At 35.8% G+C, this 18,874-nt stretch overlaps 1 protein-coding gene across 17 annotated transcripts in view; it reads left to right on the top strand.

Annotated features, from left to right (window-relative positions):
• The window catches only part of SOX5 (SRY-box transcription factor 5), a 1,002,891-nt gene that overhangs the window by 891,892 nt on the left and 92,125 nt on the right, over nucleotides 1–18,874 (top strand). For all 17 annotated transcript variants that reach the window (XM_032432676.1, XM_032432674.1, XM_032432680.1 and 14 more), the window contains one exon: nucleotides 9,208–9,293. In XM_032432676.1, coding sequence (XP_032288567.1) covers nucleotides 9,208–9,293 — 86 coding nt within the window. The remainder of the gene's footprint in view (nucleotides 1–9,207; nucleotides 9,294–18,874) is intronic.

Below are 18,874 nucleotides of genomic sequence, written 5' to 3'. Positions count from 1 at the left end.
TTCTTAATTAAATAAATATTCTTCATTTATTCAGTCAATAAAAAAAAAAAAAAAAACATTTTAACAGCCTGTGCTATGTATTTAACAGAACTGTGCATTTTAACAGTTCCTGTACTAAGAACTGGGGATTTAAAGATGAGTAAGACATAATCCCTGCCTTTAGGATGCTCATAGTGTATTTGGGGAGAATGACAGATGTAATATGATAGACATATGCCTCCAATTTTAACAGAAGTCAGGGGAAAGGGAGTGAATTCAAATTTAAGAGAGGTGGAAGGTGTCAGGAAAGGTTTCTTGAAGTGGGGACCCCTAAGTCAAATTCCAAAGGATGAAGGACAACAAAGCAATTGAAGAAGTTGCCGGGGTGGAGGAATACAGAAACAACATTCCAAACAGAACAAAGTAGTCTGAATGAAGGCTGGGAAGCAAGAGATGGAATAGGGTGTACATGGACCTATAAATAGTTGTGTTTTAAGAGTAAATTATAAAGCAAGGAATGACAAGTGAGTAGTGCGAGGACGTAAGAAGAGACAACTCAGGGACATATTTATACTCTGGATATGCTAGAGGAACTGAAAAACCACCAGGGCTTCCTCTCATCCTTACTTTTCAGCTCATCCATTTATTCATTTAGCGGATGTTTAGTATCTATTGTGCATCAGGCACTGCAGCTCATGGACTTCTCTCATCTGAAGACCTAACCCAAGCCTAGCCCTTTCTTCCTCTGATTCTTTCTTCAGTGATTTGAGTTCCAGTAAATTCTTCCTTTCTTTGGTAATTACTGTCTTTCTCATTCATTTGATTTTAATCATGTGGCTTTGTTTTATTTCACTTTTGGTATCTGTATATCTTATTTTTGTAACCTAAAGTGTCATCAAGGCAAGACTATACGTTTTATTTCTTTGTGTCCTCCACATAGTATTAGATACGTATTAGTTGAAGGAACACTAAATGCGTATATCTATTTGAAAATTGAAGTCTGTATTTGCGTACTGTTCTAAAAATAGTCTGTGATGTTTTCTGAAACAATACTTTTTTACTGAAGTACTAATGTCTATAGTACTTACAAACTGTAAGATCCTGTACATTTGTGTGTGTGTGTATGTGTATAATGAGAATAATAATAAATCTACAGTACTGAATTGTGAAGATTAAATGAGATTTTATACACACACATAAATATGTTCATATATATGGATGTATATATGTATATTTATATATGTATATATGTAAAACATTTTAATAGAGTGCTAAAAGTCAACAAATACTAGTTGCCCACATTTCAAATCAATAGGAGAATACTCAGAAAATGATGTTGGAGCAATTGAATAACTATTTGGGTAAAAAATTAGTCATTCGTTAAACTATGTATTAAAATAAAAGCCCAAACTATAACTTTTTCTTCTTTTTCTTCTCCTGTATCTCTTTTCTCCCATCAAATTGGTCATCAAGTCTGTCTCCCAGTTCATTCCCTCCTCTCTTTCCCTTATGATTAGTGTAGGCCACTATCATTTCCCACTTGATTTACTGAAGTGGTATTTAACAAGTCTGTTTGTCTCCAGTCTCTCCCTCTTTCAATCGATTCGATCCCTTGCCACAAAATTGATCTATCTAAAACACCCATCAGACTATGTCACTTTCCTGCTTAAAATCTTTCAATGACTTAACATTGCCTTCAAAGTGAAACACAGGACTCTGTAAAATATATGTTCTATCTACTTCTTTAGCTGCAGAGCTTACCCTTCCCTTATGGCATCCCATACACTGAGAATATTAAAATATAATCGGAAGCAGGGGTCAGTAAAGGATAGTGGTTATGGTTAACACCACCCTATCAATGGCAGGGGACTCCTTCCAAGCAGAAGGAACCCACCAATTCATCTTTGGGCCCATGAGCTGGAAGAAAGCACCTTTCTTCAAAAGTTCTATCTATAGTGTCCTTTTTACCTCATTTTTTCTTAGATTCTTACAGAGCTCCCTCCACCTGGAAGTTAGAATGGTAAGAGCGGAGTGTTTTAAGTCATGATCTGAGGAGATGATTAATTGGAGCAAATTAGTAGTAAATGGTGGATGCTTATTGTGGGACTCTTTAGCAAATAGAAGACATGGAAAGTAGGTGGTAAAATGGTGCTGAAAGGTAATGTGGTAGTGAAACTAGTCATTTTTAAAGAGACATTTTAACAAATAACATTTCTTGAAACTGTTTCCAAGTTAAGTTCTTCTTTTCTTCAGGTTTCCAGAATACCTTTTACATCACCTTCTAGTTTGCTCATTGTATCATTGGGTTGGCTTATATGTTTATCCCCCTCACTTGATCAGGAACTCGTCTAGGGCTGGGGTTGTCTGTGTCTATCTGTATGGATATTAATTTTTGTATTTCACAGCACCTAGCAAAGGCAATCTGGTATTTGGCAAGGAAGCAAAACCAAACCAAACCAACAAACACAAAACCACGGAGGGCTAATAAAGGAATGAGTCTCCTTATTTCAGTGAAGATAAAGCCATAAAACTTTCCAGAACATTTATATTAGTTCAGTGGATGAAAGGGTGTATGTCCTTGACCGAGGGTAAGAATATACTTGTTTTGACAATCTTCCTCAGCCTAAACAACCTTGTTGGAAAATGTTTTTCTTACTCTGTCGTATATCATAGAAATAAATCCTTCTTAGTGTCAGTGGGGATAATTATTATCTAAATATTCATTACTTTAACACTAATGCAATTAACATGCTTTCTGAGGGGTTATTGGGTTATTCAGTACTAGCTATCTCATTTATATCAATAGACACTATAAGCTAGGTTGTATTCTAAAAACAACTGACTAAGATGCCTCAGTATATTTTTCAACTTTTTGAAAAATTTGTTTTGAGCTAGAATTTTCCATACTTGGCTTTGAAATAAGAAGCAAATTAATTCTGGAAAGGGTTAGGGAAAAACTGTTCAAATGGTTAAAACCTAGGAAAGAGTAAAAGATATTACTTTTAACTAGTTGAAAGTCAATTTGAATAACTTACACATGGTTGAAATTTAAAAGTCAGAATTTTCCATTATCTAATTTTTACTAAGTACTTGATGAGGTATTTACAAAATAAACCTGTTGTAATATTTTTTTAGTACAGTTAAATAAGGGATGACACAAATAGTAGATGACAGTAATTACTTCAATAAAAGATCTTTTTTTCCTCAACAGGTCTGAATTTCTCTTTTGCCATTAAGAACTACCCTTGACCTTGTTTTTTAAAGTCTTATAGATTCTGGGGGCACCTGGATGGCTCAGTTGGTTAAGCGCCTGCCTTCGGCTCAGGTCATGATCCCAGAGTCCTGGGAGGGCTCCCTGCTCAGTGGGGAGCCTGCTTCTCCCTCTCCCTCTGTAGCTCCCCCTGCTTGTGCTCTCTCTCTCTCTCTCTGTCAAATAAATAAAATCTTTAAAAAAAAATAAAAAAAATAAAGTCTTATAGATTCTGTGTTCACTTCAGACACCAGCACATGCATGTAATATATTTTGAATTTAATTAAGAGTTAAATTGCTGTATTGGCCATTTTCATAGTTATTGTATTTGTATTTACTTAGTAACTTGGAGCAAATTTCAATCAAACTAGTTCTGGGTATTCTGGGCCTGAAAAGTTGGCAATAAGGTAGACATGCTTCAAATTATGTATGTTTGTATGTTGAACAGTGCCTTAGACACAAACTTTGAAAATTAGTTGATATCCTGTTTATGATTATATAATTATATCTTGGAAACTATGTACGATTAAAGATACGTAATAGCTATTGCAGTCTTTTTAATTCATGCTGTGAGTCTTTTGTTTTCTCCAATTAAACATCAAATACACTGATATATGACCATGTATGGCAAACATATTATATTAGTTTGCTCGGGCTGCCATAACAAAATACTACAAACTGAGTGGCTTAAAAACAGAAAATTTTTTTCACAAGTTCTGGAGGCTAGAAGTCCAAGATCAAGGTGTCCATGGGGTAGATTTCATTCTGAGGTTTCCTTCCTTGACTTGTAGATGGCCATCTTCTCCTCCTCTGTCCTCACTTGGCTGTCCGCTGTGTTGTCTGTGTCCTAATCTCGTCCTCTTATACGAACAGTAGTCACATTGAATTAGGGTCCACCCGAAGGACCTCATTTTACTTTAATCACCTCTTAAAGGCTTATCTTCAAATACAGTAGCATTCTGAGATACTGGGGGTTAGCACTTCAACATGTAAATTTGGGGGGAGGGAGCACAACTCAGCCCATTACACATATATAAAATTATTTAGCTTGTATAAATGTTTTATGTATATACGTGCATTTATGCCCACAGTACAATATGGGATGTGTACAACAGAATAGTCATTCATTCATATGTATAAATGTTTTATATATATACATGCATTTACATCCACACATATAGGATGTGTATAACGTAATAGTTATTCATTCATATGTATACAATTGACCCTTGAACAACACAGACTTATTCACACATTTGGATTGATAGCAAACACCTGCATAGGTATTTTGGGCACTTCTGAATTACTAACATTTAGTGGTTAATAAGAAATTGAGTATGTGTTCATTTAAAGTTCATTAGTTAAAATCTCAACTTAGGTTAGAGATTGGGTCATTTTTAAAACCCCCCTATTACCTAACTTCTTTAATGACACTTGCTAAAACTTCATTTCATATCAATTTCCTTGTTGTATCCAAATATCCTCCAGTCTGGGGTATGAAAAGTTTCCCAGCTCCTTGACTTCAGCCTCTTTTCCCTCTACTTTATTCTATCACCTATCAGGTAAACTGATTTCTCTCCATTCCCTCAGCGTGTCATACACGTGTTTTGATGCATTTCACCCTACCTAAAACATCTATCCCCCTTCATCTGCAAATCTTCAAGTCCAAGTTCATTCTTATTTTTACCTTTATTCTCTAAAGACTGAAGCCTGGAATTAGTTCTCCCTTAACTCCTATAGAACTCATGGATGCTTAGTACTACTCAAATAAGCAACACTTAATTAGAAAAGATGGACGTGTAGTAGATAGAGACCAAGGTTTCTTTTGGTTTGGTTTGGTTTGGTTTGGTTTCCCAAAGAACCCAGCAGAGTTCTGGTCACATGGTAGATGTTATAAGTGCTGATTTATTGATTAATTCACAACAGGGAAACTAAATTATATAAAATGAATTATCACTGTGAAGAGCACCATAGCCTCTATACTTTTGCTATAGTTAATTGTAGGATTATATTGATTAAATGAGCAATATAAATAAATTACATAGTTTTAGCATTTAAGTTGCCTATTCTAATAGTCATACATTAATATTTGTTATTTTGGCTACTTTGCATAATACAAATTCAGCTTTTATATATCTAAACTTCCCTTTACTTTATAAATTCAGATAGTGTTTTCTAGATTAAATATTAAAAATGCTAAATGCTAAATAAAACCTTATCCATTGTAACATCAGTCAGTTGTCCACTCTCTCCTATATCATCAGTTTTTTTCTCTATTTATTGGATCTTTCTTGCTGGCATACAAGCATTCTATAATGTTTACAGGTAGATACCTTTTAAATAAGGTTTTCTTGACCACACGTCCTTCAATAATTACTGCAAAACACCTCAGTGGAATTGTCTATTCCAGCACACCTCAAATGAGTGCAAATCATCTGGGACTCTTGTTAAAATTTAAATTCTAATTCAGAAGGTATATGCCTGCTGCTTTAACAAATTCTCCCAAAAGGTAGTGGCTTAAAGCATCAAACATTTATTTGAACACAGCCATGTTGGATACCTGTGGCTCAGGCTCTTTCACAGAGTTGTGATCAAGGTGTTGCCCTGGACTGTAGTCATCTCTAGGCTTGACCTGGGGGAGAATCTGCTTTCAAGCTTTCTCCTTTGGTTGTTGGCAGGCCTTATTACTTGCTGTTGGCTGAAGACATCATTCCTTTGCTATGCGAACCTCTCCATAGGGCACCTCTTAACACAGCTGCTTGGTTCAAGACAGAGAGGGTAAGGATGGGGAGAAGATAAACAAGACAAAGCCAGAGTCTTCATGTAACCTAATATCTCAACACTTTGGCTTCTGTTCAAGGATAGGGGATTACACTAGGACATAAATACAAGGAGAAAAGTAGGAGTCATCGGGGGTTCCGTCTTAGAGGGTGCCTGCCCAAGTAGATTTGGGGTGGGGTCTTAAATTCTACATTTCTAAGGAACTCCTGGGTGATACCAATGCTATTCTTCAAGAACTTCACTTTGAAGAGCAAGGGTCTGCACTTTCTGCCTCCAGTTTTACTTTTAATCATCCTTTGTTGATCACACTCACTCCAATTAGGCTTTCTCACACTCCACTCCACTGAAATTGCCCTTTTTGAAGTCACCAATGACTTCTACATTACTAAATCCAGCATTTGAAAAAAAAAATCACTCTTACTGAAAATCTTTCCTTACTTGGCTTCTGGAACATCAAATTTATATTTCTCCTCCATTTTTCTGCTAGTTGCCTATCTCCCTGACTATAAATATTAGCATATTCTACAATCCAATCCTTGGACCTATATTTTACCTACAGTTAACTTCTAAATGGTATCATGAGGGCTTATAGCTTTAAATTCCAGATATATGCTGACCACTGTCAAATTTATGTCTCTGATGTGAATTCCTCCCCTAAAATCCTGACATGTTTACCAAGTGCCTCACAGAATATCTCTACTCAGATATCTAATAATAATTTCAAACTTAAAATGTCCAAAACAGAATTATTTACCCCCTTCCCCACCTCCCCCTTCCCCAGCAGGCCCAACCTGGTAATCTTGCTTCTCGTTTATGTTTGCAATCCCAACAAAGTGAAAAACATGAAAGTCATTCCTGAGTCTTCTCTTACTTTCTCATATGTAAACAATCATTAAGTTTTGTCAGTTCCTCTTCTTTTTATCCCTTCACTTTCCCCATCATTCTCCATCTCAACATCACCACGCTAGTGCAGACCATTATTTTGTGTTGTACAGAGATGTGCATCTTTTTATTATTGATTCCAGCTTCCAACGTCTAGGCTAAGTGATTTTACTCAGCTCATCTTTTTTCCATGTTCATGGTTTCCTTTATCCTACAGAATAAAGTTTAGATTCTTTAATATTGTTTATAATGTTGTACATAATCTGGCCCCTGATACCCTCTCCAGTCCCATCTACTTCCTTACCTGTGCCCTAAACTTCAGCAATGCGGGGCTATGACAGAACACTCCCTTTTGACTGCAAGTCTTCATGAAAGTTGTTTTCCTTCCAGGAAAGCTCTTCCTTTTCTTTTTCTTTTTCTTTTTTTTTTTTTTTAAAGCTCTTCCTTTTCTTCTTTGTTTGGCTAGCTTTCACTTCATTCAGATTTCAGCTTGAACATAACTTCTTCCTGGAGACCACCTTTGACCTCTTAGACTAGGTTTGGGACACCCACAGTGTAGTGCCTAATGTTATATACTTCCCTATCTTTACAGTCATTGTATTTTCTACTAATCTTTGAATTATCTTTATTTTTTTCTCCCATTAAGCTGTAAGTTCTGGGAAGGCCAGATCAGCAATGGTGGATTCAGATATTTTGAAGCATGAAAAATAAAATTTGGGGGCCCACTTTAAGAATATATGTAATTATCTATTTATAATCATTGTTTTAAGCATATATATATATATATATATATAATTTTCAAAAACACACATAGAAGTGAAAAAAAGAATTTTCATTTATAAAAAGAAATCACAACAAAGTAAAAAAGCTGACAAATATAAAAACATATGATCCTTTGAACATACTGCTAGGGGCCTTTCCCAGAACCCCAAATCTTAAGCTTCATTAAATATCCAGTAAATACACCTCTGCATATTAGTCTTCTTTAAAACTCTATTTCTATGGGCGCCTGGGTGGCTCAGTTGGTTAAACGACTGCCTTCGGCTCAGGTCATGATCCTGGAGTCCCAGGATCAAGTCCCGCATTGGGCTCCCTGCTCAGCGGGGAGTCTGCTTCTCCCTCTGGCCCTCCCCCTCTCATGTGCTCTCTCTCTCTCTCTCAAATAAATAAATAAAATCTTTAAAAAAATAAAATAAAATAAAACTCTATTTCTAGTATCAAGAGCAGTGCTTGATACATAGCAGATACTCATAAATATTTTTGAATGACTGTATTAATTGAGTTATTTTCAGTTATATTTTCCATACATTTACATTGAACAAGTTTTTCACAAACTAGATTACTAAAACAATATGTTTTATATGTTAGAAAATGGTTCTTATAACTTTTTTATTTTTTACTATGGTAATAGTTCAAATATTGATAATGTACATATCTGTTAGCATATCATTGGGCTCTATACAAAAAGTGTATGGACTTCTTTACTAAGTGGAAAAAATTTGCATGAAAAACATACCCTATAATCTTCTACATGTGTATATATGTATATATATTTGTGTGGTTTCTATATCTTTATAGATCACATGTATTAAAACTTTAATTTTGAATTACTAAGATTTTGTTTTTTCAGATATCACCACAAACAGAAACCCTTCAGGGAGAAACCATCTATTTTCTGTTTTCTTTATAATATGTTTTTATAAACATTTATCTCTGGGATAATAAAGATTCCAGTATTTTATATAACAAAAATGCATAAAATGTTTTCTTTGCTATGAATTTGTCCACAAGATATTATTTAAAGAAGCTATTTGAATTGAGACAGTAACATTACATTCAAAAGATAAGCTATTTGGCTTAAATCTTTAGTTTGTTAAAATAGAATTAAGTTTAGTTAAGTTCCTTTTATAATAACAATTTAAATGTGCTGAGAGTTGGTGTGCTCCTATCAAGACTGTTAGGGTGTGTGTGTGTGTGTGTGTGTGTGTGTGTGTGTGTGTGTGTGCGCGCGCGCGCGCGCGCGCGCACGCACGCACAGCCCTCTGATCAATGCACACTTTTTCCTCCCATTTTCCTAAATACATCATGAAAAAAGGATGAGGTTTCCGCCTTAATTGCTTGTGCCTTTTATTCACATTCCTCTCTCAGCCAGAATTGTGAAAAGAGTGTTAGTAAAAGGCTGCACAATAGAGCTTTTCATTAGGCCCCAGCAAGGCACACAAAAGAAGGCTTTTGGAAAGAGTGAATGCACGAGTTTAATTTGCAGGTGGAGAGTAGATGAAAGGTGCTGACACCTCTATTATTCTCTTACTTAGGTGACCCTTACCCTGTTCAGCTGATCCCAACTACCATGGCAGCTGCTGCCGCGGCAACACCAGGCTTAGGCCCGCTCCAACTGCAGGTAAGTCGGGAAACAATGCAGGAGAGACCAAGGTTAAGTAAATATCGAAAACGGCTATTATCGTGTTAAAGTGGAATAAAACTACCGAGTGATATTTGTCTCACCCTTTTTTTTGTTTTTGAATTTACTTGCACTGATCCTCAACCAAAAGTTGAGATGTTGATCCTTTTCATTATTTGTAGCCCTGTTTTCTGTACTAAAGGCAGCTTATTGTAATTTTTTATGGCCTGCTATGATTTGACAAAAATGGGTCTAATTTTGCTTTGAGGACTGTGTAACATAATTTCATCATAGAATGGTCCTCATTGAGATAAGAACAAAAACTGTCCACGACATTCAAACAGATTGTTATGAATCAAGGCAACTTGACAAAAATTACATTTAAAAATGTTCAGGACACCAAGTATTATGGACTCCGTAGGTCTTTTTATTCTCCTGCTAATGCCAACTCCACTGGGCAAGCAAAGATAAGTAAACCAAAAACGCAAGCACCTAAACGAACTCAACTTTATCCAGACATCCCAGTTAAGACCTTTGTAGCCCTGAATAATACATATTCTCATATACCCAAGAATGTCAGTGATAATTTTACTGTAATTTTACCAGATGTCCAAGTGATTTTAGAAATTTTGTCTCTGAAGTTGGAAAGAATATCAATAATATTATATTAAAGGTATCTTTCATTATTAACTATTTAAATCTTTGAATCAGCATCCTGCAAAATCTTCCCTAGTTTCTGTCATTATGGACTTCATAGTTATGCAATTAACAGGAATAACAGATCATCTAATAATAGAATTAATCTCCCTGTGAGAAGTTTTATATTTTCGCCTGCCTGAAAGACACAGTATGCCTGTGAACCCAGACATAAAGCAGTTGTGCTTAATAAACTTAAATTGCATTCATGAAAGTGCATTGTCATGATAGATGATCTTAGTCTGTAAGGAAAAAATAGAGTTTTATATTGTAGCATCAAGAGACAGATACATCTGGTCGGCATAGGGGATTGTTGGAAGCCCTGCTGGGTTTCTGAAAACCCAGTCGAGTCTCACAGGAAGAACTCGCAAGGAACTGAGACATACTATGTTCTACAGAGGTTAATAACAGTCATTCCTATTCTACCTTTTCTGCGAAAAGCTACAATGTGAGTGTTTGTTTCTCTGAGCTGGAAATACCTTGGGAAGTGTTAGAGCCATGGGGACAATTAGATTAGCATAATATTTGTTATCCTTTGCAATAACGACAATACGGGAAAGTGGTTGCAAAAGGTAAAACTAAAAAGAGTAGTGAAATTAAAAGAAGAGGCAAGAATATCCAGCAATCCCTTGGATTAATGGTGAGAGAAAGCAAGAGCAAATTGGAGGCATCTGCTATGTTTCATTGTAGGATTCCAGTAGAAAGTAGCTTCATTAGGCAACAATCCAAGCTTCTTTTCCTATAGAGATACTATTAAAATATTTGAAATTCTTTTATTTCCATCCTTATAATATGTCAGGTTCCCTTATAAATTTTTTTTTCATTTTCAGAAAACAAGAAAAAGACACCAAACGTATTTGCTCATGCTTTCACTACAATTTGGTCTATAAATAGAATAAAACTCTTTTTTATATAAGTGGCATTGTACCCATAAATGAGTACACAAAATACATGAGTTTTAGTTAGGGTCTCAGTAAACCAGCACTGTGGTATAATAGGAAAATTAATAATCCAAAACTCTTTTGTGGTAAGCCCTTAGCTACTGTTAAAACATTTACACACACACACACACACACACACACACACACATTTTTTGCTCATGATTTAAAAATGGTACTCAAATGCAAACACATTTCAAAAGAATGTCATGGCAGACTATCTGGCTTTTCTTTGAAGTGGGCTGACTCTACCCTTTGCTAGGACTTCTACTACTGACTTTGCCACTCATATTCCTGACACTATATTCACAGATCCCTGACCTTGACTTCAGCTTTCCCCAGAGCCGCAAAGGAGACTATAATACTTGCCTTCTTCTTGCTTGAAGGTGACAGTCAAATTTGATTCTTCCCCCACAGACCTGCCCCGATGGGTCAGAGACAAACTAACTACAACACCTAGTCAGAAGGTCTTATCTTAACCCTTATCCAACATCCGCCCCAATCTTGAATACCTTTTTCTGAGAAGTTTCATTTCAGTGGGGTGTAATGTTTGAGCTAGTTTTAATTTTCTTCAAACTCTGCTTTTAATCAGACTCCATCAGATCCCCATTTGCTACCTCTTAATCATACCATGAGTAGGTTCCATCACTTCCAGGTCCTTCTCAGACACTAAGATTCTCTTCCAGTTATTAAGATTTAGTCCTAGATTCTTATGCTAGGTTCTTTGGCAAGGCTTTCATTTCATTCTTATTACAACACCTCATGTTATGTATTAATATCTCCATTTGAGAAGAAAACTGGGTCACAGAGTCCAAAATCCATGATTTTTAAACAATTATAGTTGCTTCTCCAAGTACGGGAGATTTTAAACTTTGGAGACATTGCCCCTCTTAGGACATTTGCTAACTCAGTAATAAGCTAATCAAATTATAGCAATAATGCTGATTAATTGGCACTCATACAAATACGCTATATGCATCACAGTGCTGGAAGAAGTAACCAGATTCATAAGGACAGCTATCTACTTCAGGCTGCATTTTCATTTCATCCCTCTTTACACAGATACATGTTAATTCAAGCCTCTCTTTTTGAACAGCCAGATCTAAGGATTGACACTATAAATATTATTCCTACTCATCATTGACTTTGTTTGCCTGCCATTTGTGTTTTCTTTTGAAACAGTCTTTGACATGTAATTGTTCATAACCTGGATAACATAATGTTAAATAGAACCAAAAAACCACGACCTTCCTTAAAGAAAGAATAAAGATGAGTACAGTTATGTTAAAAGACAAGCAAAATGACATGTTTTAAATTAAGCCACTATTTATTACTTAATATTATTTCACATTCCTGGATAAAAATAATGAAATTCTTGCCATGTCATAAAATATACCTTACATTTTAAAATCACCTTATTTACGTACTGTAGGAGCAATTAAAGTAGTGTAGGCAATGTGATATATTTAGTTTTATTTTTCATGAAGAAAAATAGCTTAATCTGGATTATGTATACAAAGCATACAAAGTAACACGTGCCAAGGCACTATTTTATTTATTTCTTTTTGAGGTGCCTGGTTGGCTCAGTTGGTAGAGCATGCAACTCCTGATCTCAGTGGTGTGAGTTCAAGCCCCATGTAGGGGGTAGAGCTTACTTTAAAAATATATATAAAATAAAAATTGATTTTTACAATGAAATATCTGTCTGTTTCTTTTGCTGTTCAATCTTTCCTGAGACTCAGATCTATATAGACAACTATTTGTTGGCTGTCAAGAGGAAATATGTAGGTGTTTACAGACAGTATAAACTGAGTACAAAATGTACCTTACCAGTTCTCTTTCTTGCCCCTAGACCTGCTCATTCTCTGGTCTTAGCAAATGGCTCCATTCCATCTATTGCTCAACCTGGAAAATGAGAGCTATCCTTTTCTCCTCTTCCTCTACACGTACTCATTCACTGTCTATTCACTACACCTAATAAATACATTAAGGATCCATCCATTTCTTTCCATCTTAACTAGTACCCTTCTGGTCAGGCTACCCCCACTGCTTGCCTAATTTACCACATTAGCCCCTGAACTGGTCTGTCTTCATCTCACCCCCCCTCTGATGCTCTCTTTCTACTCTACATTAGTCGGATGGATCTTTCTGATTTTAGAAAATCTGATCATGTCCTCTTCCTATTTGAAGAACCTTAAACAACTCCCTGATGTTTTCAAGTTTTCTGGATCTTTGCATGTGGTGTTTCCTCTTTCTGGAACCCCATAACCCACCACCTTTACCAAGCCAACTGCTATCTCCCTGAGGTTGCAACTTAAAACATCACTTTTTAAAGGAATACTTCATTGTCCCCAAGTCTAGATTAATGGAACACCAAAGGCATCGTTGGCTCATGGAAGAAAAAAATAAGTAGTTTGAATTCAGTAAGATATCCATTGAAATTTTATACCTATTCTAATGTGATGACATAAACTTAGGAAAACATTATATGCCTAGTACCATGTTTAGCACTACAGTATTTTCTCTACATGTATTTAAAGAAATATTTTTATAATAGTTTTGCTCCATACTACCTTATTCAGTCTGCTCCAGCTACACTAAGCTCTTTGCTGTCCCTTGACCTGCCGAGGTGTGCTCCCACTTTAGAGCTTTATATTAGTTGTCCCTCTACCTGAAATACTCTTCCCTCTGCCTGGAAGGCTCATTCTCTCACCTCATTCAAGAATTTGCTTTAATGTCATCTCTCGGAGGCCTACCCTAACTAACCTGTTTAAATCACAAAATAACCCTCCCAGAGATACCACATTTTCTATTTCCCTTATTCAGTTTTTTTTCTATAGCACTTGTCATCTTCAAACATAGTATCTAACTTATTATGTTTTTTATTTGTTGTCTGTTCCAAATATTCTCTAAGCTTCACCAGAGCAGGGACTGTCATTTTTGTTATTGTTGTTCAATAATGAATCTCCGGTGCTCAGATTAATGCCTAGCAAATAGCTGGTGCTCAGTATGTACGTACAAAATGAAGGAAACTATCGTGAGCTAACGGTCATAATCATTTTTAATAATATAACAAAGCAGTATGTGATTAATTTCTGGGACAAGTGATATTAATTTAAAGACCTGGGAACTTTATATTTTTCAGCCCCTCCTGGAAGATTCTTAGTATATGAGAAATCCCTAGCTCTGTCTCTCCTGTTCTATCCCCCCATTTATCTCATCATAACCATGGGCTGCTGCATAAAGAATGTGTTTTAGCATTTATTACAGTTTATGTAATTCCTTTCAAGTAATTAGAATTTACACAAATAAAAAAGACCAAACATTGTAATGTTAGACTATTCTTGTATTGTTTGTTAATGTATGTATGACATACATAAGAATATGAACTGCTGGAGGTACTTTGACTCAATACAGCTCAGCTTACCTACACAACACTAAAGTAAGTGATTTCTAAATAGTGGAAGGGTGCGGGCGCCTGGGTGGCTCAGTCGTTAAGCGTCTGCCTTCGGCTCAGGTCATGATCCCGGGGTCCTGGGATCGAGTCCCGCATCGGGCTCCCCGCTCTGCGGAAGCCTGCTTCTCCCTCTCCCACTCCCCCTGCTTGTGTTCCTGCTCTCGCTATGTCTCTCTCTGTCAAAAAAATAAATAAATAAATAAATAAATAAATAAATAATGGAAGTAAAATAAATAAAAATTTTGATAATGCATTATCAAAATAGTAACTATCCATTCAGCAATATCATATACTGGGTTTACCCTTTTATGTTATTTCCTCCCTTCTTTTTTTTCCTTCAGACTACCTTTTTTTTTTTTCTTTCAAGAGCCAGTGATGCTCTTGACATTTGTTCTCCTGATACTGTCTCTTTTTAGAGGAGGGATTGATTTGTATAGAAAACTAACATAGCTTCATTTCAGTATCAAAAAGTAAGTATAATTATTTAAGCCAAATGAAGTTACACTTTGAATCTTTTGGAGTTTTGCGCCTGGATAAAATAAGCTAAGTGAATCATCTATTTCTAATTAATTAAACCAAATGATGGCAACAGTCCATCGAACATTCCTTTCTCATATTCGTTGTTGTTAATTTTCATTTTACCTAATGGGCAGCATGAATTTTTTTAATAGTAATAGTTATAATGTAATATATGCACTATTTCTATTTTTTTAGCTAGGTTTCTAAGATTTGAAATTAGAAGGAAATATTTATCCATTTATTTCTCACTTTATAAATACAGTATTTGTGTTGGCCAAAAGATGGTTGCCACCTGTTCTACCTATAGGAAGCCAAAAATGTCGACTCCAACCAATGATTAATAGTGATAAGCAAAGGGAAAAACATTGAAATTATTCTTGGATGGTCATATTTTACTCAAAATAAGCAAGTAGCATTCATTCAAGATTTTTTACTGAATTGGGGAAACTTTTTAATGAATTCAGTAGGATTACTTTTTAAATCTGTAATAATATTTTTGGAATAGAGACTCAGAATTACAAGTTGTCATAATTGAAATCACATGGGGCTATCATTCCAGTAACCAGTACCATCAGTAACATGCATTCTCTGGGACTGAGAAAATGAGAGATGACTCGTGATCAAGTTAGAGAATGAATCATACAAAATATCAACGGAAATCAATCTTTTTTCATAGCTATCAAAGGTACATGGAAGTCCTGGTGGAAATGGCTTAAGCTTCTATCTGATAGAGAGTAACATCAAGGCAGACATGGATGAAAAACTGAAGTTCATCTTTTTATCAACCTCCTGCCAGTCTCCGAAGGAGGTCAATAATTATGACAGGACACAGATAAATGTTTCATATTTCCCAGAGCACTGTAAGTGACTGAGCATGGCTTTATGTGTCTGACCAAGAGAAACGCCCAGAAAATCAATAAGGGAGAAATAACCATATGGAGAGGTCTGGATGTAAGGATTTTTACCTTCTTATTGAAAGAATTACTTACAAGGGTGGTCTTCATCTTTACCTACCTATGTACTGTATGATTCAGTGTAACTTTTAGGTGATCGTCATTTCATACAGGGTGAAAAATGCTCAACTGCTCCACATTTCAGTCGCAACCCTGGTGCGCTGTTTGCTGTCGGTCTTCTGTCTGCATGAGTGAGCTTCCTTGCAGGTTAAAGGAGTGAATTCCCTCTTTTCCTCTCCCTTCGACCCTGAGCCTGCAGGGCAGACAGACAGAAGCACACATATGATTAATACAGCACAGCTGCAAGTGTGAGTCATTTGCATATGTATTAATAGAGGCAAAAAACCCAACAATTAAATTATATACAGAGACATTCTGCATACTAAAGAACATATGCAAATAGGCCTGAAAAAGTGCAGCCAACATTTTCTCTGACTTTTCCAAGCCCATATGGGCTAGAGTCAGAACCCAGCAGTGTTCAAGAATCTCCTTTAAGGACGAACTGGTAGGAACTACTTTCATGGTTATTACCACCCCTAGGGTTCCCGGGAGCTGTTTTGACATTTGGACAATGGAGACAGTATAAGCAGTGTCTTTTTCATGCTATTTCTGTATTTCCTTGTTTCCAGCAGTTCCATGGTATCTCATTACATGCTAACAGAAACACTAGTACATGTGTGCTTTTCCACAGAACCCATCTTTATTGTAATGGCCAATCAAATTAATGCTAAACTTTAAATTGTATTTGAAGTCCTATCTTTGCTCACACTGAAGTAATAAAACTATTTGTCAGCGCCAGGTTTTCCGCTCCCAAGTCAGTCCATGCCCATTCCTTGATGGCATTCTATGTTCTCTTAATCAAAACATACTTAGGTTGCTCTAAAATGTTTCATGGCTAATTACCATACATAAAAGGATTGCAAGGCTCGAGGCCAACAGTAGATTCAAATCTAAGAACAATACCAATGTATTGAAATTTTCAAAGTGTAAAGTCTTTTCATGTTACCAAGAAAAACAAACTACACAATTTTCTAGTCTTGGCTTATATATAAGAAGAGAGAGCAACTAACAGTCTTCAGATTCAGATTGTATTTATAGTAGAAATTTATTCTTCAACCTAATTGTCAAATTAGGTGATATTACTAGTATCCTTTAATTTATTCAAGGAACCTTTCATAGAGAAAAGCTCAACTTTAGGAGTAATATTTCACATAGGTAAAAGTTATTACCTTAATAGGACCAATAAGAATCTTGAACCTAGGGGTGCCTGGGTGGCCCAGTCGGTTAAGTATCTGCCTTTGGCTCAGGTCATGATCCCGGGGTTCAGGATCGAGTCCCACATTGGGCTCCCTGCTCAGTGGGGAGTTTGCTTCTCCTTCTCTCTCTGCCACTCTGCTCATGCTCTCTCTCCCTCTCTCTCTCTCAAAGAAATAAATAAAATCTTAAAAAAGAAAAGAATCTTGAAACTAAAGAACCCAAATGAAGACAGATGCCCCTAAGAGGAACAAATGCTGGTGTTTGTTGATACTGGAAAACTGTTGAATATTATCCTTGAATATTATCCATTATTTGGATGCCTAAGTCTCAGAGCATGCAAATGGAACATGCAAATTACATTACATAGAACTGGTAAACATAGGGCAGAAGTCTTTGTAGTTAATTGATTATATACAGAAAAATTTAGTCTCTCAGCAGGGGATAATTAGAAAATATAAAGACTAAAGCAAAAATTTTTATTATATTAAGGCATTATCCATAGACTAATATTTTAAGAGGCACTATTGCTTAGTGAGAGGCCTTATAATGTAATGGTTAAAAGTGTGGCACCTGTAACCATCTGTGCCTTCAAGATCCAAGGTTCTGCTATTCACCAGCTCTGTGACTTTGGGCAAGTTACCTAACTTCTCAATCCCTGAATTTTTTGTCTATATAATGTGGGCATAAATGATATCTTATTGTGAGGATTAAATGAGATAATATACATAAAGGCTTAGAGCAATAAAAGTATTAATTGCCATCTATCAAATATTATGTGCTAGGTAATAATAAATGCTTGGTATTATTAGTTGTTTAATAAGTGTTATTAAATGAAATTAAAACTACTTCTTTCTAAAAAGCAGTCTCGCAAATTAGGACTTGGCAGACTTACCTGGATTTACTTTGCAGGGCAGCAGGTAAAGCAAGTTAGTAAAATTGAGGCTTATCATCTTATTTATGAGGAAATAATTGTATTCCCCTGTGTGGTGTAATTTTAAGACCCATCACAAGACTCTGGAAAGCAATGAGTTTACTTATCCCCCCAAAGTATGAGAAGTTACTTGGAGTATAATGTTCTATATTTTGCTATTGCTCACTATCTCAATATTTATATCTATAAAATAAAAATAATGCCTCCTGTTGAGTCCTGTTTTTCCATGTGTATAATACAAATGAATTGTCTCTATGAGCCGCCCAGAACTATTCTAAATAAATACCTTATAAAATTTAAAATAAGTTATTTACATAGATGCCTTTAATGTAATATGCATTTTTAAATAATATAAAAAAGATTTTCTGGTATCACTCTTCAAAGCTTACTCTTTTTCTAGATATATTAGCAGAATATATACTCTTATTCTACTCTGTTGTCTATAGATACTAAACTATTTCTCATATAAATTTGAGAAAATTTATGAACTTTTCATGACTCCCTTTAAGGAAATAATTCCTATGGTTTCAAACTTGAATGTGGAAGCAAATTATTTTTATAAACCCCATAGTATCCTGAAAATTGTATTTACTCAGCAAATATTTATTCTTTGTAAGTGCTTAGGCTAGGCATCATAAGGAATGCAAAGATGAAGGGCAGCTGGGTGGCTCAGTCGTTAAGCGTCTGCCTTCGGCTCAGGTCATGATCCCAGGGTTTTGGGATCGAGCCCCGCATTGGGCTCCCTGCTCCACAGGAAGCCTGGTTCTTCCTCTCCCACTCCCCCTGCTTGTGTTCCCTCTCTTGCTGTGTCTCTCTCTGTCAAATATATA

The sequence above is a fragment of the Phoca vitulina genome, unplaced genomic scaffold (genome assembly GCF_004348235.1).
Source record: "Phoca vitulina isolate PV1807 unplaced genomic scaffold, GSC_HSeal_1.0 scaffold49, whole genome shotgun sequence".
Classification (NCBI taxonomy): domain Eukaryota; kingdom Metazoa; phylum Chordata; class Mammalia; order Carnivora; family Phocidae; genus Phoca; species Phoca vitulina.
Note: the sequence above shows the minus strand (reverse complement) of the source record. Positions and strands in the feature narration are given on the sequence as shown.